This window comes from Macadamia integrifolia, chromosome 5 (assembly GCF_013358625.1).
Source record: "Macadamia integrifolia cultivar HAES 741 chromosome 5, SCU_Mint_v3, whole genome shotgun sequence".
NCBI lineage: Eukaryota > Viridiplantae > Streptophyta > Magnoliopsida > Proteales > Proteaceae > Macadamia > Macadamia integrifolia.
Genome location: NC_056561.1, coordinates 31,463,399 through 31,488,209, shown reverse-complemented (window position 1 = coordinate 31,488,209; position 24,811 = coordinate 31,463,399). Strand labels below are relative to the sequence as shown.

The window sequence follows — 24,811 nt, the reverse complement described above, 5'->3', positions numbered from 1 at the left end:
CTAAAAACATTAAAGAGTTTCTCAATTAGCACAGAAAGAATCATTACTAAGCCTCTCCAGCTTGTCCTTGATTTGCAAAAGCTTCTCAATACAATTAGCATAAGAGTGAACAATATTTGATTCAGAACCCATAAAACTTTGGTTTATGATATCCCAACATTGTAAAAAACTTTACTGTACCTGCCTTTGTCTTTGGTAGTGCAATTCAGGACATTGACTGATCCAAAGAACACATTCTTTTTCCTTCCAATTTTGCAGCTGGTTTTTGAGCAAAGCAGAGCAGTTCTTTGAGAAGCTCACAGTCAAATCCTCAAAAAAGAACCACTAATAAGAAACCTCACATAATTTTTCAAACTTTGAGATATCCATACATAGTTAAGAAAATAATGATATCTAAATTAATAAAGACACATCCACATTCATGCAACTGCTATCTACATGGGCCAGAACCCTTTAAGCTTCACCAAGGCAATAAGAAATCTAATATATGAAATGTTTTTTAGCTTTTCAGGACGATTTATGATATAACTACTAATACTTAAGAAGAACAAGAAGTTGATTCAATGGCATATTCGAAAGACTACCTAAGGAGAGAAAGAGATGACAATCGAATGATCATGGATCAGAGGATCGAGATCAGGACTCAGGACTCAACAGGAGCAGTGCATTTCGAACGGCTTCCCCTACACTTTCGTTAGCTTCCAAGCCTCTCAACACCCTGTTTTGTTTAACCCTAATTCTCTTTTGTTAGTTGCTGCAATATTAAATAAGATTTTTTTAAAGAGTTTTTAATAAGGTAACTAAAAGAAATTAGGAAAGGAATTTTTATTTTTTATTTTTAGATAAAGATTAATTAGAAAAGTATTTGGGGGAGGGAATATAGAAAATTAGAGATTGAGGAAAGATAGGTGAAGGGATAATGAATAAATAGAGAAAGTACATAAAAAAGATATTTCACAAAAAGAAGAGTGGAACGTGAGGGAGGAGTCTTACCAAAATAAAAAATAAGAACGTGAGAGAGAAGGGAAATAATTTGAAAGGAGAGAGAGAGAGAGAGAGCGTGTGAGTTTTTTTAGGTAGAAGAGGCGGAAAAGGAAATTGAGAGAGTGAGAGATTTTTTTTTTGTTTTGATAGAAGAGGGCGTGAGATTTCGCACCAATAAAGAAACTACTTTTTTAGAAAAATATTTAATTATATAAAAAAAAACAAAGGTTATCAAAAAAAAATAAGGAAAATAAGAAAATAAAGAAAATGGACAATATAAAAGGCAATGTATTTAAATAAATAATAAGGCCAAAATAGTCCAAGAAAAGATTAGCCACCAAGCATGAGTACATACTTTTATATAATAGTATGATATTGTAGAGGTCCAAATCTATGATAGCAAAAATAGCAGCCATTTGTTGGATAAAACGGTTAATAATAATGGAATCACTTCCCGTGACAATTATGTCATCCACATAGATTAGTATGTAAATTGTCTAGCCATCCTTAGTATAAACAAACAAAGATGTGTCTATTTTGGAGCCTTGAAAGCCAAATTCCAATAAAAAGGAGCTTAGTCGCTTAAACTAGGCCCTCGAAGCTTGTTTGAGACCATAGAGTGACCTGTTTGACCGGCGCACATGACGAGGATGTGTTGTGTCAATGAATCCGGGTGGTTAAGACATGAACACCTCTTCATTTAAAAGCCCATGTAAGAAGGCATTTTGAACGTCCAATTGCCATATTGGCCAAGATTTTGACAAAGCAATTGAGAGAACTAGTCGTATAGTGGTTGGCTTGACAACTGGACTCAATGTTTCCGCATAGTCAACACCCTCCTGTTGATTGTAACCTTTTGCAACGAGTCATGTTTTATAGCTGTCAATGGAGCCATCTCTGCCTTTCTCTTTAATCGATAAACTCATTTGTATCCTACAACATTCATGGTGGGATCATATGGCACAAGTGTTCATGTGTTGTTCTTCAAAAGGGCATTGAACTTGGTGTCCATGGCATTTCACCACTGAGGATGGTGATTTACAGAAGTATATTAGGTGGGTTCAACACTGTCAAGAGCAACCTCCTATAGTGCCTTTGGATGCCTAGTGCCATCCCTGGTGCGAGTGATCATATGATGATGAGTTGGAGGAGGTGGCGGAGATTGTGGTGATGATATTGATGGTGGGTCCACAGCTAAGTCCACTATATGGTCATTAGTAGGGAGAGAGGAGCCCATGTTTGGTGAAGGGAATGGAGTAAATGTAGATGGACATGTGGTGGGTATTTCTAATGAGGGGTTTGGTTGCTGTAGATTTGGGGTAGAAAGTAAGGGTAATAGTGGTGCTAGCCCAAGAATTGGGTTTGGGGTAAGAACTGATTCACTCGCACTAGTGGAGGTCACTTTAAAAGGGAAGGTGTCCTCATCGAAGACAACATGGCGTGAGATAATAATTTTTTTTGTAACCAAGTCAAGGCACTTATAACCATGGTGGCGAGAGTTATATCCCAAGAAAACATGCAAACTGGATCGGTAATCCATCTTGTGATGATTGTAGGGTCTTAAAAGGGGATAACAAGCACTGCTGAAAACACAAAGCTCATTATATGTTCGATGGTAGCCGTGTAATTTGAACATAGGGGAAACATTCCCCAATATCGGTGTAGGGAGGCGGTTGATTAAAAATACAGTTGTCTCAAATGCATGATTCCAATAGTATTTAGGAATAGAGGCATAGGCAAGTAGAGCGAGACCACTTTCAACAATATGTCTGTGGCGTCGCTCTACAGAGCCATATTGCTCATGGGTATGTGGACAGGAGATTCTATATTCAATAACAGACTCTTCGAGAAAGCGAGATACATTTCTAAATTCCCCTCCCCAATCACTGTGAAACCGCTTGATGCTGCGTTCAAATAAGGTTTCTCTCAACACTTTAAATTTTTGAAATAGTCCAATCACCTCAAGTTTGCATGTCATAGGATAAAACCAGATGAATTTGCAGTAGTCATTAACAAAAATAATATAAAATCGGTACCCATCAGGAGTAGTAAAAGGTAACAGTCCCCAAACATCTGAGTAAATAAGATCTAAAGGAACGACCGATTTAGACTGTGACCGTCCAAATGGCAGTTTGTGGCTTTTATTCATTTGATAACCACTACAAACAAATGAATTAGACATTGAAGTAACTGGTAATCCGAAAGATGATATGATTCTTCAGGCTATTCAAAAAGTTGGATGTCCCAACTGGTTATGCCATTGATGAAGAGAGGTATTTTCCCCAACAAAAGCTTGTAAGGTACTCTTATTCTCTAGCGCAACCTTATTTAGTACTAGTTGATAGAGCCCATTTTTAGTTCTGCCTTGGAGCAGACACTTCTCTGTGCATCAGTCCTTCACATAGAAACATTCCAGGTGAAATTCAAAAAGAACATTATTATCTTTTGTGAATTGGGAAACCGATAAACAGTTCTTAGTAATAGATAGTACTTGAAGTATTTCATGCATCTTTAATGAAGATGAAGAACCAGGAATATATGTCCGACCAACATGGGTAATAGACATACCTGATCATTGGCAGAGTAAGGCTATGCAATGTGAAGATTCTCAAGATCTGCAGTAATGTGATTGGTTGCTCCAGGATCTGGATACCATATGCTTTTTGTAGAGGAAGGGGCTGAATACTTTATTAGGTTGACATTGGGAGGATTGGGAGGTGGGTTATAAGCATGTTGATATGCATGATTATAGTGTTGTCTGCACACAATCGCTTTGTGGCCCATCTTACCACAAATTTGGCATTGGTCATTGGAAAAATGCATAGAGGAAGAATTATTAAGAGGACCACCATTGTGGTTTTGTTGGTAATGTCCACCTCCAGTACCATGAGATTGCGCCCTGCCACGGAAGCATGCACCTCAGAAATTTCCTCCTCTTGATCCACGATTACCACCACGGGAATCAATTTGGTTGTTGCTGGTAGCAACATTTGCAAAGCCAAAGGGAAGACAATGCTACCTATAGAAGGCTGAAGTCGTAGTTCCTGGGTAAGTAACATCCCTCGAAAGTCATTATAGATAAGAGGGTTGTTGCGTGTGGACACAAACGTAACGAAAACGTCATATTCAGGACCTAGACCATCGAGTACATGAAGGCAAAGGTCCTCATCTATGACTGGGCACCCAGCGGCAGCCAACTGATCAGCCACATTTTTAATTTGAAGGAGATAATCATGGATAGATGAACCTCCACGATTAGTTTGTTGGAGTTGCAGTCGAAGCTGCATGATACGTGCAGCAGATGAAGTGGAATAGAGTCTCTCTAGTTGATTTGATCGGTCCAGATTTCTCTAGATGATTTGTAGTGCACCATTGAGCAAAAGTAGGATTTGGAGTTGCAAGGTGCAAGGTTGAGGGAGGGCAAGGAAATGATCCATCTATAAGAGTATGCAAATCATAGCAGCGAAGTAGTGGCACGATTTGGGATTTCCCCAGGAGATAATTCTTGTTTGTTAATTTGGTTGCAAGAAAATTATTGAAGGAAGGGAAGGCATTGCCATAGGTGGGAGAAGAATCAGCAACTGCAGGAACAGGGAGAGATTCGATTGAGGCCTGGAGCTCTGATGCCATGTTAAAATATGATAATTGAAGTAAGAAGAGAGAGAAAATGAGAGAGAAACAACAGCACTTTACCGAGGTTCAATTGGAGAATTTAGTCCAACCTACGTCCTCCAATATTCTTGTAATTTTCACTATGAATTATCTCCAAAGTTATACAGCTTATTAATGGTTGATGAGAGAGCAATCAAGGGATGAGATCTCTCATACAAGGTAATTGGATAATTACAATGATTGGGATCTTTCTCCAATTCACTAATAGCATATGTCAGACTTGCATTAGGATACTTATCAATCTTATCCTAGGCTGGCAATATTGGGTTTTCCTTGATTACCACCCTTTGACTTACATTAGGATAATTTGAAATCTTATCCTGGGCTGACAATATTGAGCCTTCCTTGATCATCGCTCTTTGATCTCTTACAATTCACATTGTCAGTTTAATCAATCATTGTTATATCTTGGGATCTTTACCCCAAAAAAAAATATATATCTTGGGATCACCTCATTCAATTGATATTATGCAATTTCATATGTAATCATGTGTAGAATTTAATAGTTATATTCATGTTAAAAAGAGGCATTTCAGTCTAACGGTTCACATGACCAAGTCTTGGTAGTATTCCTACTTTTGTCACATGATGGATTGACTTGAGCAAAAACTTGTGCACAACTATATACTCCAAATTCCCGGCTCAAATAATACCTTTTGAGATTGTCTCATTCCGTTGACATCATGCAATACGCATATACAATCAATTTTGAAATTTATAATTAAGTGTTCTGCACAAGGACAATGGGAATCCTTTCATGGGGGCAGACCAATCATTTCACCCCCATGTATCGAAGTGCAGGGTACATTCTTTTACAAAAAAAAACATTTTTCCAATAACTTTTAAAGAATAATGTTCTTTGTCTATGAACTTAGCATGCACTAACATTTCTCTTTGTCTATCTCTCTTCTTTCCAAATAAAGAGAAAGAAACCCAAACAGTACTAAATCTCAATCTTTATATAATCCAAGTCAATTGACATTATTGAGTTGCACCCAAAAAAAAAAAGTTGACATTATTGAATAAGAGTATATGAAGAAATTTATAAATTGTCAAAGATCGAATCCAATTTGCTTTTTTCGTTATGCAATACTAAATGCCAATTGATTCATATTTGATTTTGATGGTAACTTCATTAAACATATATTGAAAAGGCGTATCTAGTGCACAAAACTCCCGTTACCACAAACCCTGGGGAAGGTCATACCGTCTAGACGCCATTTCCCAATTTACCTTATACTTTTATTTTTTTGGGTAAAGAATGACTATAAATATGTTAATTTTGTGTGATTTATTTTCCACCTCACCTTCTTCGTTTTCTCTTCTTTCCTGAGCTGGTCAGCAGACACTTTCGGTTGTTTCATAAAACAGAGCTTAAGTAAGCTTCTCTGCCGCTTCTTTGTTATGTAGTTGTCATCCGTTAAATTGAATTATCGTTGCTGGTTCATTTTCGTTTCAAATTCATTAAGGTTTCTTTGTAAGTTAGACCTGCAATTTGATAGAAATCATATGTTCTCAAAGAATCTTGCCAGGTTAAAGCTGGGGGCTTTTTTTTTTTTTTTGGGTGGGGGATTGGTTCGTGGTGTTCTCTTTTTGACAGATACCTTCGTATGTGGTTTCAGATTGGCTGTGGCCTGTGGGTAACCACTGAAAATTTGTGTTTCTTTCTTATCTCTTCCTTCCTCAGTGCTTTCGATTTGGTGAAGGGCTTCTCTTATGTTCTACCTGGAGACCTTTTGGTGAATCTTTGCATGAAAGATGCCCACCAATTTCTCCTCCTATTTTCCTGAGTGTTGGTAGGAACTAGGAAATTTGCAAACTATCTTAGCTTGTGGGCATGTCCAAAACTGTATTAAAATGTGTTGCTCTGAATAAATTATATTTTCTATTTGTTTAATGTGTTTTCTTAAATATGATTTCCTGGGTACATAAACACAAGTTCTTGTTCTGTGATTGGAGACATGGGTGGTCAATATTTGTTTTCTCTTTATCTTCTCTATGTATTTTGGGTTATGCTCTAAGTTGGAATTAACAGAATAGTTTCAATTTGCCTTCTTCCTATTGTTAAAAGAATTTGCTGATGTAAACATTTTTCCAAATGATGTTTATGAAAATAGAGAATATGGGCAACCTTCTATGCTGTGTTCAAGTCGATCAATCCAAAGTAGCTATCAAGGAGACATTTGGGAAGTTTGATGAAGTGCTTGAGCCAGGATGCCATTGTGTGCCTTGGATCTTTGGGAGCAAGGTAGCTGGGCATCTCTCCCTTAGGTTGCAGCAGTTGGACGTCCGTTGTGAGACCAAGACAAAGGTTTGCCACTTCTCTAATTTTTTGTTCTTTTTCTTACTCTCAAATCCATTTTCATCCAAGAGCTCTATTTGGTAAGAGAGGAGAGAAGCTTTTCACATGTTTCTGTTATCTATCATTAATTTTGTTACCTTTTGTGACTCTAAAAACAACTAGGAAAACCCTCATGTGGTTCCTAAGATAATTCCTTGTCCAGGTGAGGTTGCTCCACACATCTTGACCATCACAAAATATGTCTATGGAACTGCCTTCTAATTCTAAAACCATTCACCTAATGACTACTTCTGTGTTGCCAGAATGGACATCAGAGTAGCTTGTAGCATTTAATTCCCTATTACATAGAGTCACACGTCTGCCATAAACATTTGCACTCATGTGTAGCAGCCTGGCACAAACTATCTGAAGCTCATTTAGCAAAGCTTATTCTGAAGCATTAAATATTCCAGGCTAGATCTACCAAACTTGTTATTATTGTTAACTCTTTCCCCCACCCCACCACACCACACACACACACTCACACTCTCTTTGCCCTCCATTTACCCCCTTCCCATTTATAATATTCTAGGTTGTCTCCTACTAATTGAATTTAAGAAAGTCTTCATGTTGTGAACAAATGATTGATACCAAGAATTTAAGCACTCCTGCCAATGACTGCGCTGAGTTGATTTTTTTTTTTTTTTTTTTCTTTTTTTTCATTAATCACTGAGTTGATATTTGTTCTTGTCATTCATTTTGCAGGATAATGTATTTGTTAATGTTGTTGCATCTATCCAATACCGAGCCTTGGCTAATAATGCAGGCGATGCTTTCTATAAACTAAGCAATACAAAATCTCAAATCCAGGCCTATGTTTTTGATGGTATGAAGTATATGTGAGATAATTATTGCATACAAAATGCTGAAGTTGATCACTGTGGACTAATGTTTTCCTTTCCAAATTTTTAGTGATCAGAGCAAGTGTTCCAAAGCTCGACCTAGATGAAGTTTTCGTGCAGAAGACTGGAATTGCTGAAGCGGTAGAAGAGGAGCTTGAAAAGGTAAGCTGCTAGTTAGTGAAAATACGAGTATGTGAATGACAATATGTGCTTTTGGGAAGTAACTTCCCATAAGTCAATGATGTATTCTAGAAATGAGTTTGATCTTTTGTTTTGAGTTTGCATATTAGCTTATACCCTTTAGATAAATATACAATAATACCCTAGAAGGTGAACATGTTCCTCTATGATCCCCCAGGCTATGTCTGCCTATGGTTTCGAGATTGTTCAGACTTTAATTGTTGATATAGAGCCTGATGAGCACGTGAAGCAAGCAATGAATGAAATCAATGCTGGTGAGTACCCTTTTTCATGGATAATCTGATCAAGTGTAAAATCGTAGTTGATCTAACCTGTAGCACAGATGTTTTAATGACATCTTCAAGTTGGGAATGTTAGATAAATGGACATGACCCTGGATGCATTTTTTCCTTTTTGTTCTGTTTTCTGAATCATTAAAATTTCCTCAGCTGCAAGACTGAGAGCAGCAGCAACTGATAAGGCAGAGGCTGAGAAGATTGTTCAAATTAAACGAGCAGAGGGTGAGGCAGAAGCAAAATATTTGGCAGGGATGGGTATTGCTCGTCAGCGCCAGGCAATCGTGGATGGTCTGAGAGACAGTGTATTGGGGTTCTCAGTGAATGTTCCAGGGACAACTGCGAAAGATGTTTTGGACATGGTCCTTGTCACTCAATATTTTGACACCATGAAGGAGATTGGTGCTTCCTCTAAATCATCTGCTGTTTTTATACCTCATGGACCTGGTGCTGTTCGCGATGTTGCGACCCAAATTCGTGAGGGACTCCTTCAGGCATCACAGATCACCCAGTAATATTTAGGATCTCATCACAATATATACCTGGTATACTTTTATATAGATGTGAATATGTCATGTACACCATGTGGTTGTTTTAAGTTCAAGTGGGACAACAATAGCAATCCTTAGTAGTTTTTGTTCTTCTTATACAAGCATTTGATCAAAGTATTTATGTAATAGAGTCTTGGTTGTTTTACCCAAAAAAAAAGAAAAAGAGTCTTGGTTGTAACTTTGAACAGCTTTCTGTTTTTGTTTCTTGCTCCAAGCAATTGAATAAAGTCATCATATAATTTTTAAGATCTCGATGTTTTGACATTTGATGTCCAAGAAAGCAAACTATGTCATTTTTGAGCAGAACCAACCCCACCCCAAAAAAAAACACACTGGGTCAGGAAAGCCTCCTGGTAATCCATTCTACCTTTTAGTAACCTCTTCTCTTTGAACAATTTCAACTAAATAAGGGTTGATTTTAACTATTATATAATTTTCTCAATGAAGCTGCTGGGGATGATTTATTCCGGGAAATGGAAAATTTCTCATGCGGTATTCAAAAATTGTATTGAAACTCGCAAAAAAAGCTGTTTGTCTGATTAAGGTTCCAAAATGTGATAAATAACCATGCTTTGCATTTACCCAATCATACTCTGCATATTAATAAAGTTCCTGATCTTATCATTGGCAGCTGTCTGAATTTATCTTTAATTAACTCATTAATTCCCTCTGATGTGGTCTTGAAGAATACTTAGATTCCTCTAGCTGTCTCTGAACATGAGGACTTCATAATTTGGACTTTCACCAGAACTGGTGTTTTGACAACTGAAGTAGCTGTGAAATTTATAACCTTGCAATCTGAGATTTTAACTCTTCTCCTCTTTTAATGTCTGTTGTGCAAGGTACTAGGAAGTTTTTTTGGTCACTTTTGTGGAAAGCTATGATCCACCCAAGTTTAGACCTTTTATGTGGAAATTACTCGGTAATGGTATTGCAACCAACCCAAATTGTGTCAATTTTTGCAGATGGAAGACAGATTTGTAACCTTGAAAGAGACACAAATTGGAATCTTCTTTCTTTTTTTTTTTTTTTTGCTAAACCAGGTCATACCGGGGTTGAATGAGAACCATTTAACTTTCATCGAAAGCAATGAGGAGCACTAAACACCCACGTGTGAGTGGCCCCAAGAAGGTAAGAGGAGTCAAACTCAGAACCACATACTTCCTGAGACGAAGGTCCCTTGCCAACTTAGCTACCCCCTTGGGGTTCCTCTTCAATAACTTCGCTACCTCTTCTTTGTTAACTAAGAAGGATATGTCATTTAGGTTCAGTCTTCTCCATAACATGTTATTTCTTATGGAACAATGGGAATCATTGTATGATTTCTAAATGTCAGTCAGTGTATGATTTCTAAATGTTATGGCCTTATTTGAGTACCATGAGCTGTTCTTATTTGGATTGTATACTACACTATGTGATGAGAGATACTGTTGAGGCTGGATGGGCTTCAGTAATAGCTTATGATAAGGAATTTGTTTCTGTTTCTATGGAGAACCACAACCATAGGCATCTGGACTGACTGTCAGAGCCTGGTAGACTTGATGTATCGGACTATCAAAGCATGGAGAGTTGGCCTTGGGAATTTTTTTCACAATACTTTTAGATATCTGGACTATAATTAAAGAATTCTCAAATGTTGGTGTTTTAAAACATTTTCAGCTTATTTTCTTAGCCCATAACTTAGCAGTGAGAGTTAGGATTAATAAAACTACTTTATCTATACAGGATGATGTCTTCTTTTCTCATGTTAGTAGCTTCTATTTTTGTTTTCTAGCAAAAGAAAAGTAATAAATGGCAATTGGGTTTGGTATTGGATACCTTACACTAATCAGACAAATACATGAGAGGATTTTTTTTTTTTTAATTAAACAAAATGGCACAAAAGTGTAATGATCAATTGTTTTTGGTCCTTAAAATTGATTAAATGCATATTATGGTAACCCAAAAGGGAAAATTTAAAGAGTGCTGAAGGTACTCTCTATTCTGCTCTTAAGAAGTCCGCTCTATCTACATCAGAAAATATTATTTGTCAGAACTTCAGTTGGTCAGCCAAAAAGGTGGCTGAAAATTCTGAGACACTGGAGAATAACCTCCATGGTAGTGGTTTGCACTAGAACCCTCTTACAACTCCTCACATTTTGCTTTTAAGTGTTGTGATCCAAGGTGTTTGGTTGGAAAGAAATAAAAGAAGATGGTCACCAATCCTCCTTAATGCATTTTAATTTTATTGTGTAGATTTGGGGAGCCCCGATCACTTTTAAGATCAGAAATAGACTTTTGCCAATTTGTTGGATGAGCCTTAAGATATTAGAAATATGTATCTTGCTTCATCTAGGGATCTACCTTTTGTTTCTCCCACCTGACTTTTGATGTATCATCCTTTTGATTTTGTACCCCTCCTTCCTCTTTTGATGTATCATCCTTTAATTCTTGTTTTGTTTCTTTAGTTTGGGGTAATCTCCATGTCCAGCCAACTTGGCTAATGCAATTGTTTCTTTCTTCAACATATTTTCCATTCATCAAGAAAAAAAAAATAATATATATAATATATAAAATAATTTATATTTATATGATAAGAAAAAGGGAATAAGATAATATTAATATAAAGTATGAAAAAAAAATAACTCTAAATAACATGATTAATCAATTATGAAAAAAAAAAAAAGGTAATCCTACACAACCCTAAATTCGAGATCTTACCTAAATGTAAAAATAGATAAAAAAAAAAAAAAGAGATCCAAAGGAAAACTAACATACTAATATTGATTATATAAAACATAGAAAACAACAATAAAGATAAATACAAAATATTAAAATTTGTTTAAATTAACCTTAATTACCAAAAGCACCGTTAGCAACAATTACCAAAATATTAAAATAAATGTCCAAAAAAAAAAACTACAATGATTTTTGTCGTGAAGATTGCAATGATATTAACCCGAGGAAAAAAGTTTAACCCTATTGATATGAAATTAAAAAAAAAAAAAAAAAAGGAGCTGAAAAATCTACATAAAATAACAAAAATATAAAAAGTAAATTAAAAAAAAATTCCAAGGAAAAAATCAGAAATAAGTATAAAAATTTAATAAAATTAGATATTGAATGAAAATGTATGAATATATTAAAAATAGAAAAAAAAATCAAACAAATTGAAATCAAACCATAAAAATCTTGGCATTTAATTATTGCCAGTTAGGAGAGTAGCAACATACATGCAATGTCAATGTGATGAGTTGACAAATGCTTAAACAATTTGAATAAAACAAAAATTTTATTCAAGGGAAGAAAACTATCTAAGTTTGAGTCCCAAATTACACGCACAACTCACCTTAGAGCATCAAAAACTAGCAACGACACACAGAGATACTATCTTTCTATACATAGGATTTCTTTCATTCCATTTTTGGATTCCTCAAGAGATGAGAATAATCACAATTTATATTTGAGGATGTAGCTTATCTTCTTCATTTTGATGCCCAAATCATCCAGATCAATTGGATATTGGATGAAATATGACCCTTTAAAGATTAGTAGTTCAAAATCAGAGTATGAGGTGCTCAATCCAATCCCATCATAATTTGATCACATTTAATCTCATGAAAAATATCCAAGCTCTAAATAAAAAAAAAAATAATCAAAATAAGATTACAAGCTCTAAATACACCTAAAGAAGTGGGTGGATGTGAACGTAAAGCTTAGATATTATATTTTGACAAATGTTGTTACACCCTTCATCGTTGGAAACATCAAAGCATCAAAATTTGATATATCAAACTAAAATGAAATTTTGTGCATAAGTAGATCCCAAATTTTCTCTTGGCCATAGTCAATTTTCAACCCAAATTTAGTTGGCTATTTGGCAAAGCAAAGCTGACATCCCATTACTTCTGGGATTATATGATTCAGTTGACCTAATACACTATGCATTATAAATTTTCCCTTTTTAAATTGGTAGAACTTGAAAATTTTTTTTTACCAGAAAGAAAAAAAAAATTAAAACTTGGATGTATTTAGTGTTCATACTATTTTGATTCACCAGCCAAAAGTGTTAGCTTTAATCAATACTGAATAGATAGATAGCCAATGAGCCCCTCTAAATTGATAGAATTCTTGCTATTTTTGACTTTACTATTTAAGGTGAATACTTATATAATATGTAAATAATAGTCCATTCCTTTTTGGGATTACATCATTCAATTGATATTATCAAGTTTAGAATTTAATAATTATATTTATGAGAAAAGATGTTTTGGTCAAACGGTTCACATAACAAGTCTTGGTGGAATTCCTACTTTTGTCACTTGACAAATTAAATTGAGCAAAAATGTGTGCTCAAATATAACCGAAATCATGCATTATGCTTTATACAATCAAGTTTAGAATCCAATAATTTCTATCAAAAAAAATTAGAATTTAATAATTAAATATGTGCAGAATTTCCATCCTTTGTTTAAGTGGATAGAACCTAAACATTTTTCTTTCAATTTAATCAATAGTTGTATTTTGAGGATGATGATCATGAGCCCCTTTGGCTAGTTTTTTATTTTATTATTTTAAATTAAATACTTGTATAATTATTATGAGATAATGTTTTCGATCGGGAAGTGCTAGTGACCTAGTGTACATTATATTCTTGAACATAAAAATTATAAATTACGTGTCAAAGATCAAACCCACTTTGTTTTTCTCTAAAACAAGTAATTCAAAATGCCCGTTGACCCACATTTAGTTTTATAGTGTTTAGAAAATACGTATTCAATGCACAAGGCTCCCATCACGGTAGGGTCTGAGGGTGTTCTGACAAAGGTCATGGCGTTGGAGACCCATTTCCTAATTGATCTTAGACTTTGGAGTTCTATAAATATGTTTTATTTTGTGTGATTTTATCTCCCATCTGTCCTTCTTGAGTTTCTCTTCTTTCCTTCGCTGGTCTGACACTTCTGGTTATTTGATAAGACAATCTTATGTAAGCTCCTCCACCTCGTATTTGTTATGTAATTGTCATTTATTAAATTGAAATATCGTTCCTGATTCGTTCTTGCATTAAATTCATTATGGGTTCTTTGTAAGTTAGACCTGCAATTTATATGTACAGGGTTTTTTTTTTTTTTTTTGGTGCATTTGTGAAGAGAGTTTGAAGATATTTGTCTTTCTAATCCTTTCCTTCCCCAATACTTTTAGATTTGGTGAAGGGTTTCTCTTGTGTTCTTCATGGAGAGCTTTTGGTGAATCTTTGCAAGAAAATTCCCACCATTTTCTCTTCCTATTTTTCTGGGTGTTTGTCAGAAGTCTGCAAACTATTTTAGCTTGGGGGCATGTCTAAAATCTGTATTAAAAAGTGTTTTCTCCTTTTCTCCTTGTTTGATGCCTTTTCTTAAATCTGAATTCCTGGGTACAGAGACACAAGTTCTTGTTCTGTGATTGACCGGAAATGGATGATCAATGTTTGGCTTGAAGGATATGCTGTTAGTTGGAATTAATAGAAAAGTTCATTTTTTGTTTTCTTTTTACATATCCTTCTTCTTATTTTTAAGATATATACTGATATAAACATTTTTTTTTTTTTCAAATGGTATGATAATAGAGAGTATGGGTAACTGTCTCTGCTGTGTTCAAGTTGATCAATCCCAAGTAGCTATCAAGGAGAAATTTGGGAAGTTTGAAGAAGTGCTTGAGCCAGGATGCCATTGTGTGCCATGGATCTTTGGGAGCAATATAGCTGGGCATCTCTCCCTTAGGTTGCAGCAGTTGGATGTGCGTTGTGAGACCAAGACAAAGGTTTGCCCCTTCTGTGATTCATTCTGTTAGTTTCCCTGCAACTTGTTATTCTTGTTGACTCTTATGCCTCCATTAATGGCTGCTAATCACTGAATTGATATTTGATCTTGTCATTGATTTTGCCGGATAATGTATTTGTCTATGTTGTTGCATCTATCCAATATCGAGCCCTGGCTGATAATGTGAGTGATGCTTTCTATAAACTTAGCAATACCAAATCCCAAATCCAGGCCTATGTTTTTGATGGTATGAAGTATAAACTAGAGAATTAAGACATACTAAGTCTGAATATGATCAGTATGGACTAATGTTTTCCTTTCCAAATTTTTAGTGATCAGAGCAAGCGTTCCTAAGCTCGATCTAGACGATGTTTTCATGCAGAAGACTGGAATTGCTAAAGCTGTAGAACAGGAGCTTGAAAAGGTAAGTTGCTAGTTACTGAACAAAGTGAAGTAACCACCATAAATCAATGCTGTATTCTATAGATGAGTTTGATCTTTTGTTTTGAGTTTATATATAAGGTCATACCCTTTGGAAGTTGAACAAGTTCCTCTATGATCCACAGGCTATGTCTGCCTAAGGTTTCGAGATTGTTCAGACTTTGATTGTTGATATAGTGCCTGATGAGCATGTGTAGCGATCGATGAATGAAATCAATGCTGGTAAATACCCTTCTTCATATCTAATCTGATCAGGTATACCCTTCTTCATATCTAATCTGATCAGGTATAAAATTTAGCACAGATGTTTAAATGTAATCATCTTCAAGGTGGGATTGTTAGATAGTTGGCCATGACCCTGAATGCTCTTTTTTGTTCTGTTTTCTGAATCATTAAAATTTCTTCAGCTTCAAGACTGAGGGCAGCAGAAAATGATAAGGCAGAGGCTGAGAAGATTGTTCAAATTAAACGAGCGGAGGGTGAGGCCGAAGCAAAATATTTGTCAGGGTTGGGTATGGCTCGTCAGCGCCAGGCAATTGTGGATGGTCTGAGAGACAGTGTGTTAGGGTTCTCAGTGAATGTTCCAGGGACATCTGCCAAAGAAGTAATGGACATGATCCTTGTGACTCAATATTTTGACACCATGAAAGAGATTGGTGCTACCTCTAAATCCTCTTCTGTTTTTATCCCTCATGGACCTGGTGCTGTTCGTGATGTTGCAACCCAAATTCGTGAGGGACTGCTTCAGGCATCACAGATCACCCAGTAATATTTAGGATTAATATCACAATGTTTACTTGGTCTACTTTTAAATAGATGTGAATATGTCATGTCAACCATGTTGTGTGTATTCTTTTGTGGAGGTTGTTTTAAGTTCAAATGGGGAAGTAATGGCAATCCTTACTTGATGTTGTTCTTCTTATGCAAGCATGTGATCAAAGTATTTATGTAACTGGAATCTTGGTTGTAACTTTGAACAGCTTTCTGTTTTTGTTTCTTGATCCAAGAAATTGAATAAAATCCTCATATAATTTTTAAGATCTGAAGCCTCTAACTCTTCTCCTTTTCTGATATCTATGTGCAAGGTATTAGGAAGGTTGTTTGGTCACTTCTGTGGAAAGCTATGATTCACCCAAAGTTAAGGTTCTTTTATGTGGAAATTACTCAATAATGGTAATCTGACCAAAGCCAAATTGTGTCAATTTTTGTGGAGGAATGACGTGTTTTCTAAGAGCATCTGGGTAGCTGGTTTATTAGGATTGGGGTCAGAGTACCTCCAAGCTCCATTTTTTCCTCTCTAGTTTAATAACTTTACTCTCTTCTTTGTTAACTAAGAAGGTATGTCTTTTAGGTTGTCAGTCTTCTCTATAACTTATTTCTTATGGAGAGCTAGGAACCATTGTATGATTTCTAAATGTTAGTCTAACCCAATGTCAATTATGAATAATATTAATAAGTGGATATGAGCCTTAAACCTGCACCAGTTTTCTTTCTCATGTTTTGATTCATCCCCACAGTTTCCATGGTTTGATACTATGGCCTTATCTGAGTACCAACAATGCCTTCCAAGCTAACGAGTCAGCTACACAGTTAGATTCCCTAGAATAGCACAAAAGTTACATGCAATAAAATAGATGGCCATATGCCAAGAGCTGCTTTTATCTGGATCATATACCATAATATGTGATGGGAGTTACTCTAAAGATATGGTTGAGGCCGGATAGGCTTCGGTAATAGCTTTTGATAAGGAATTTGATTATGCTTCAATGGACTTTGGATATACAGGGAGGGGGAAGAAATCGTCTGAAATTCTCATCTTATACAATTCCATACAATTCCACCCTAAGCGGCTGACACGTGTAATATTCTATATCCACGGTTCAGATTAATCAACCATAATACAATGTTAAACCAGTGAAAAAACCGTCTTCAATCAAACCATTAGAGAACAAACCGGAACAAACCGAGTCAGTTCACCTTTTTGAAATAAAGGTTGTAATTCGTTCCCTCTTTCTCTCTCTCTCGATTCTCTCTGTCTCTCGGCCTCTCTCTCTCGATCTCGACTCTCCCTCTCGGTTCTCTGTAAGCCCTAACCCTGAAATCTCGACACTCACTCTGTTCGTCGCTCCCTGCTCTCTGCTCTCTCGATCTGTACCACGCTCTCGACTCTCTCTCTGGTCGTCACTCGACTCCGATAGCTCTCCCTCTCGGTTACTAGAAGCCCTAACCCTCTCTGTAACCAAAAACTCGGACGTGCTCTCTCGACTCTCCCTCTGTTTGTCGCTTCCTGCTCTCTCGATCTGTTCCACACTATCGACTCTCTATATGTCCGTCGCTTGAGTCTGGTAGCTCTCCCTCTCTGCCCTAACTCTCTCTCTTAGTTACTAGAAGCCCTAACCCTCTCTGTAACCAAAAACTGGGACATGCTCTCTCGACTCTCCCTCTGTTTATCGCTCCCTGTTCTCTCGATCTGTTCCACACTATCGACTCTCTATATGTTCGTCGCTCGAGTCTGGTAGCTCTCCCTCTCGGTTACTAGAATCCCTAACCCTCTCTGTAACCAAAAACTCAAACCTGCTCTCTCGACTCTCCCTCTATTCGTCGCTCCCTACTCTCTCGATCTGTTCCACGCTCTCGACTCTCTCTCTATTCGTCGCTCTCTGCTACGACAACATTTCTTCTTCACTGCAAAGGTATGAAGAACAGCTCCTTCATTTTTATGCAATCTTGTGGATGTATTTGTTATGTCAATTTTTTTTTTTTAATTAATTAAGTGTACGATTAAATCCCCATCAAAACCATACCAAGTATTGCTTTACCTGGATCACCAATTTTTAATAGAATTTTTTGATTGCATCCTTTTCTCTGTGGTTTTGACTACTGAAATATTAGGGGAAAAGGGTTTGTAATTCCCCGTTGATTTCTTACATGTCCAAAGTTGTGTCAAACATTCTTGTGGAGAGTTAGGGATCAATGTGGACATGGCTAAGTATCTCTTGCATTGAAGTGAAAGAGAGTTTATTTTTATTTTTTATTGAAAGACTCATCATATGCCTTTCACTTGATACCACACCTTCATGTTTGCTCTCTGCCTTTAATTTTTTTTTTTTTAATAGTTTCCTTTTGACATCTTCGCTTATATCATATTAATTTAAGCATTACATCCATGTCAATTAGATTTTTTTTGTCACTATTGGAGCCTTTTTTTTTTATGTAAGCTTCTCTTAGGGGTATTGCATTTTACATAGAAATGGATGCACAACAGCGGATGTGTAGCTGTGGTGAAGGGGTGATGGTCATCCGGACTTCTCGAACGTTGAAGAATCCTGGACGATGATTTTACAGATGTCCATTAGGTGAAAAACATCCGGACTCTTTCATTTGGTTGGATCCAGCGTTGAGGAACTATACAGAGACTATAGACACAGGAGCATGTCATTCAAATGAAAGTGTTAATAGGAACACACGGGCAATCTCGGCTATTCGTCATCCACCCTATAGTCCAAAAGTGTGGAACCAAGTAGTAGTGGATCAGTCATTGCTCAACCATTATTATGGTTTAACCATCTTCCTCTGTATTTGGGTGTTAATTCTTTCATGCTATGTCTTCTATGTAACGTCCTTGTAAATAGAACTACTGTTTCGTTAATGAAGTTGGTTCCGTCATGTAACAATCATATGTCGGGTTATTGTTATGATTATTTCCTTATTACTATAATGTACTAACAATCTTTTTTGTAGGTAAAAAGTCTTTAGCTCAAAATGGTAGAGCATCTGGGCTAATGCCCAGGTTATGGTGGTTCAAATACACCAAGACTTTGAAAGATGGGTTAATGTGTTCTACTGCTGTCATATGGTTCTGCTGGTTTACCAAGAGTTGGGTTTCTTTTTTTTTTTTTTAATAGTTTCTATTGATGAAATTGCATTTTCAAGGTTCAGTTATGTATTTCTAGGAAAGTTTGCGGCTTTAGCCTTTGTTTGGCATGCTCTAGCTCTGGACTGCTGAGGTAAAAATTAATGATGCTGCTACACTTTCAATCCCTTAGATATATGCTCGAGTCTAAAGACTAAACTCTATGGACAATGTTTCAAGTGTCAGCGTTTACAATGACTGCAGCTGTTCACAGTATACAAAACTATGCATGTGTTATAATTACCTTTCCTCTTCTGATATTTGTGAAATGAACATTACAGGCCAATGGAGAATTTGATTTCTAAGGCTGCTAATGACAGTTATGTTGCAGCATTATGATGGCTGAGATTTTATTTTAGTTCTTTTTTCCTTTTATTTTTTATTCTGTTTACCTGGTATTTCTTGTGAACTCTAGAGTCTCTTGTATACAAAACTCTAGGAAAGAGAGAAGCAAAAAAAATATGAATTTTTTCTTCAGACATAATATGCATTGCATTGATTTTTATTTTTTTTTCCTTATAACGAGGAGGATTAGTGAATTAGAATCTCTCATCATCGTTCATTGCAATCCTTATAGCAATTGAGAAAAGCACTTGTTAGTACATGGGCAATCAAGATTCTAAATCACAAGAAGTTCGAGCCTCCTGGCTGTCCCAGTCTAGTTGGAGTAGGGGCAGTCATATCTTGGATCCTCCAATGGTATCCTTACTACATGAATATGACAGTACACACAGATTCAATGGATTATGGTAGTCTAGATATGCATCCACAACATGGCCACTGGGTTGGTCTAGGCCAGTTATGGATATCCTCACATGATCAGCTCCACATATGTAACCACAATGGATCCCAATTGCAAATCTCTGGAAATGATACTATATATGATGTCTTCATCCTCATCTTGGTTCCCATCCTTGATTCTCAACCACATGCATACCATGAATACCAGAACAATGTTAATACAAGCTTCAACCACATGCATACCATGAATGCCTCTGATAGCAAATGAGCAACCATATTCACTCCAATGGATTGTCAGGGTATGGAAAGCCATCAGCTTCTAAAAGATAGGCAAAATCCTCAAGGGAAGGTACAGAAATACATCTCTTCCTGCATGCGCATGAACTGACAAATGAATAACTCAGATGGAGGTAGCTAATTCAAGTGTTGCATGCCTAAATGAAATCAATGTAGTTTCTTCAAGAGTAATTTCATACTCCACTGAACCAAGCTCAATACATGGTTGGATCAGATTCAGTCCTCAACCGTCTGGTTTCTTGGTCCCCATTAGGTATGCCATTACTGGGTCCTGACTCGATGTCAATATGGCCTCTCTTGGTTTTAGAGTTCAGCTTAGCTACTGCTGACATATCAACAACACTGGCATGTTGAATGGCTTCTCCATTGCATAGTTGAGGTACCTTCCCATTTATTTCCTGGTATTGAAGATGGATCCCACACTTCTTCACCTTGAGTGGCTTCCTTATTTCTATTGAAACCTTAATGCCAACCCCACCTTCCAATCAATTTCCAAATGCAGTACCTGGAACCTGGAAAACCCATATGTGATCTTGATGAGTAATAGGAATATCTTTGACATTTGGACAATAGGCCACACCATTGTTGCTTCCAACATTGATTTTAGCTGAAGGAGGACCAGTGTGCTTGTCTCCATCAAAAATAGTGACCTTATCAGCTTCTTTGTTGGTAGCATATACAGCACAGACTGTCAACCCCAGGATCTTATGATTGCAAGGTAGAAGTACAAATGATATTGAAGGCCCCACGCACTGATGGATGAACCAGTCCGGAACCTCATTCCCCGGAAGAAAGATGTCAAGCTTCATACCACGTTCCAATAGTCCCTGTTCCATGTAGATTGTGATGATTGAAAATACAAACACAAATGCATCTCTGGATTAGAACCAGTAACCAGCGCCGAAGGAACAGATACAGACCAACTTGCTTTGATTGGGATCTGCAGGTAGTGACCTAGTTGAAGTAAAAATGGAAACTAATCATCTTATCTCCAACTGATATGCCACCCTTCAGATTAGAATAGGTTAGGCTCTCCTGTCATGGCTAATTCACTATCATACCATTTATACAAACTGCAGTTCTTGCCTAGATCTGGGTAGAAATCAGGGCAAGTCCAATTCCATTCAATTAACCAATGCCACCATAGATGTTTTAAGAAAGCTCCTTCGAGATTCTCATGCAAAGGGTAGTTTGTCACACTACGGAAGTTTGATACTGTATCACTCATGATTTCCACATTGTTATAATAGAGACATCTTGAGTGGTAGTACCTGTGATAGATCAATAGCTTGACACAGAGTCAAAATATAATTGATGCATATGTAGGTTTCCGTGGACTACAATTAATGAATCTAGAAATAAGATTTTATTTTAGTATATTTTTTCTGGATAAATAACAGGCAGTATAAGACTAAAGTGACATGCCATACAACAGGTGATGCCCCATTCCACTTCAGATCAGATTCCCAAACTAACCCCTTCCCCTGCAAAGTTAAAAAACCAATAACTCCACCATAGCAGCATATAAGATTGGCAATAATAATTAAATATTGGATAATTAAATATATGTTATCAATTGATCCTTTACAACAGGTGATGCCCCTTTCCACTAGAGATCAAATACATATCTAATCAAAAAACAAATGGTTAGGAAAGACCTCAAGCATCATGGCCAAAAGCCCAAAATGTTGTACTATGACTTATCCAATATCTAAAAGATAACCTTAGGCATTAAAAACATTACAAAGTTGTACTATGACTTCCTAGAATCACAAACAGAATACACCTTCACCTTCTAGTTAACAATGGAACCAATAGCATTAAGACCAAAAGTAACAAGAGAGTGCCAAGGCCATCTTATTTGAAGCAAACCCAGCCAAGACCATAAGTAACAAAAGAACTCATGACTAAGCCTTGACAGCAAAATAAATAAATAAATAAAGGACTGAAACTGCAATGTGCACTCAATATAGTTTAAATAAAAGACTATCTGACATACCAATATGGGTTGAGCCAATTGCCTTAGAATTTGGATAGGATTTCATCGTAGACTGGAGTTCCAAAGCCCAGCAAATTTATCCATCCACAAAAAGAGTATGGAACATTGCGGACACATTTTGAAGTCTTGGTGGATTCGAACCACCATAACCTGAGTACTAACCCAGGTGCTCTACCATTTTGAGCTAAAGACTCCTTACCTACAAAAAAAGATTGTTAGTACAACAGAGGCTAAAAATCAATAGAAATAATAAGAATCCTGGATATATTGGTAAGCATAAAAATAAGGATCCAATGCAACTTTCTATTTTAATATCACAAAAATAAGCCATGACATTAACTGGATGTATTTAATAGCAACAAACAATAGTCCTCATTAGCTGAACCTAAATATAATCTTCATCTAGTGATTGATGAGCTACAGATGCTTGAGATGATATATGGGAAATAGAATCCTGCAAGTGACATTAAATATTAGGCAATCTAGATTTGACTAAGAAAATAAAAAATACAACACTATAACGCTATAACAATCCAAACCTACTCACCATAAGTGACATGTAACTAGAATATGTGTTATCCATCAGGCAATCTTCATCCGGTGGTTGATGTTCTTGTAATCATTAATTGTTACTTGGCCCTCCACTTTTCTTTTTTTTTTTTTTTTTCCTTGTTTTTCAACCCAACTCTTTAACCGTCTACCACCTCTTGTACTTTTCTCTTTATACTTCAAACATAATCCATTGTATACGTCATTGGAGAAATCAGGCAATATTGGCATATCAGGGCAATCAACTGGGTTGATTCTAATATTACCAAGCTTAAACCTTAATTCATTCGCAGTATCTTTCACCAAATTGTATCCCTCAATTGTATTTGAAGCTTCTGATGCTATTTGAATAAGTTCAGGACAAATACGCTTATACCGTTGTGTACAATCCAAGTTGACATCTAGTTCAACTTCTTTCCCCCTACTGTCATTGACTACCATGGTTCTTGCTCCCCGTGTCCATCTCTTCAAAATATAGCATTTAGAAATACGCTTTATATCTAACACATCAAAAACTTTCAAACAATGGCAACACAGAATACCATCTGTCTCAAATTTCATGCAACTGCATGCTATAATTCCTTTAAGTAGGTTACAACATACTTTATACTCACAGTTTGCTTCAAAAATCCCAACCCGAAAATTAATGAAGGGCATTCCATTACTTCGGTCTATGATGGTGCAAACAGTCATCCAATTATATTCCTCTTAAAATAACTGAAAAATTACAAGAGTGTAGAGTTCCCCAACTTGTTTCTGTACAATTGACATCGAATTTGCAAGTCATGGCATCTTATTTCGTGCATCAAATTCCGCTTTTAATTCATTACCACACTTCTGGTTAAGAACTCTTTCAAAATGTTTAAAAAATTACACAACATCCAAAATTGACTTCAAATAGTCCTTCAAGTCACTGTTTAGACTCTCACTGAGCTGTGTACTTCGAATGCCTATTGTGAATGTGTTTTTGATATAGCACCATTGACTTTTAAGACCATAAATGCGTTGCAACCATGCATTATCCTTAACATCATACTCGTGTAGCAAATTATACCATGTTGTCTCGAATTCATCTTCCACATCGTATTGGTATATGCATTTCTTTAAATCTGTAAGAAACTTGAAACCATCTTTCATCATATGACCCAAATGTGTAATGCCATTCTGCATTAAGTGCCAAGTACACAATCCATGCCATGTCTGAGGCCACATTTCTTTTAATGCTCTAGCCATAGCTTTGTCTTAATCCGTGAATATAGTTTTAGGCTTCTTTCCACCATGTGCTTCAGTGAATACCTCAAACAGCCATTCGAAAGATTCCACTGTCTCATCACATAAAAATGCAGCCCCGAATACAGTGCACCCTCTATGATGATTGAATCCAGCAAACAACCCAAACGACCTACACTCTTTGTTAGTGCAAAATGTAGTGTCAAAGCTGATTACATCTCCAAAATGTGCGTAGTCAATGATCATCTTTGGATCAGCCCAAAATATGTTAGTTATTTGTTCTTCACTATTCAGTTGAAACGAGTATGTGAAAGATAGGTTGTTCTTAGTTTGGGTAACAAAGTACTTCATCAAACTACCTGCTTCACCATATGTCAAGGCACGCTGTCTTTTAGTGCAGAGATAGTTCCTAACATCTTGGGTCAAACAACTCAGGTTTTCTATCCCACTAGTCTGCCTACCCATTAACTCAATTGTGGATCTAGACATGATCCCCGAGTCATCTGCCAAATCAATTTTCTGCCTATGTATGTCTAACATATTCCTCTGTGAACGCAGCATATGAACTGTTGATGTAATATGAAGCTCATGATTATGTTCCCTCACAAAGTCACAGCATTTGTATTTTCCATCATCAACCAAACATATCTTCATCCATGCCTGGAAATTTGTTCTTATCTCAGCTTGGGGTTTAACAGTATTGATGTCTTGTCACTCAACCGACAACCAGCTTTTGAACAGATAAATCCCCTAGATGTTATGGTCATCTTGTCTTTCTTGCTCTTATTCAGAAAGTGTTTTCTAACACTAAATCCCATTGCCCGTCCAAATCTGTTGTAAAAATCATATGCATCATGTTCTGAATTGAATAACATCCCAAATATAGGTTCACTCACATCATTCATGCTAACATTCTCGATACTAGACAAAACAAACAAAAAACATTAAAGTAGCAATACTTCAACATAATTTAACAAAGCAAGAGCAAGAGTGGAATT

The 24,811-nt window shown here is 36.4% G+C and overlaps 2 protein-coding genes and 1 pseudogene across 4 annotated transcripts; 2 read left to right on the top strand and 1 right to left on the bottom strand.

The window, feature by feature from the left end:
• The first annotated feature begins 5,866 nt into the window (after window positions 1–5,866).
• Window positions 5,867–9,112, top strand: LOC122080215 (hypersensitive-induced response protein-like protein 1). Of its 3 annotated transcripts, none has more exons than XM_042647133.1 (6): window positions 5,867–6,034; window positions 6,774–6,967; window positions 7,703–7,823; window positions 7,910–8,001; window positions 8,198–8,294; window positions 8,469–9,112. In XM_042647133.1, the coding sequence occupies exons 2-6, from the start codon at window positions 6,779–6,781 to the stop codon at window positions 8,828–8,830; spliced, it is 861 nt and encodes a 286-aa protein (XP_042503067.1). In that variant the 5' UTR covers window positions 5,867–6,034; window positions 6,774–6,778; the 3' UTR covers window positions 8,831–9,112. The 3 variants fall into 3 exon arrangements, with proteins under 3 accessions (XP_042503067.1, XP_042503069.1, XP_042503068.1); XM_042647135.1 differs by lacking the exon at window positions 5,867–6,034 and adding an exon at window positions 6,067–6,133; XM_042647134.1 differs by lacking the exon at window positions 5,867–6,034 and adding an exon at window positions 6,243–6,452.
• Window positions 9,113–13,700: 4,588 nt separating this feature from the next.
• On the top strand, window positions 13,701–16,118 carry LOC122079167 (annotated as a pseudogene).
• A 7,335-nt stretch (window positions 16,119–23,453) lies between these two features.
• On the bottom strand, window positions 23,454–24,467 carry LOC122078010 (protein FAR1-RELATED SEQUENCE 5-like). The gene is made up of 2 exons (XM_042643886.1): window positions 23,880–24,467; window positions 23,454–23,747 (listed from the first exon to the last, which is right to left on the bottom strand). The coding sequence occupies exons 1-2, from the start codon at window positions 24,465–24,467 to the stop codon at window positions 23,454–23,456; spliced, it is 882 nt and encodes a 293-aa protein (XP_042499820.1).
• Window positions 24,468–24,811: the final 344 nt, after the last annotated feature.

Excerpts from the sequence above, each read along its gene's own strand:
- LOC122080215 (XM_042647133.1), top strand. The coding sequence starts at position 6,779 with ATGGGCAACCTTCTATGCTGTGTTCAAGTCGATCAATCCAAAGTAGCT. Across the intron at positions 8,002-8,197 it reads TAGAAGAGGAGCTTGAAAAG|GCTATGTCTGCCTATGGTTT; the intron begins GTAAGCTGCTAG and ends ATGATCCCCCAG. Across the intron at positions 8,295-8,468 it reads AATGAATGAAATCAATGCTG|CTGCAAGACTGAGAGCAGCA; the intron begins GTGAGTACCCTT and ends AAATTTCCTCAG.
- LOC122078010 (XM_042643886.1), bottom strand. The coding sequence starts at position 24,467 with ATGAAGATATGTTTGGTTGATGATGGAAAATACAAATGCTGTGACTTT. Across the intron at positions 23,748-23,879 it reads CTTTCGAATGGCTGTTTGAG|AATGGCATTACACATTTGGG; the intron begins GTATTCACTGAA and ends CACTTAATGCAG.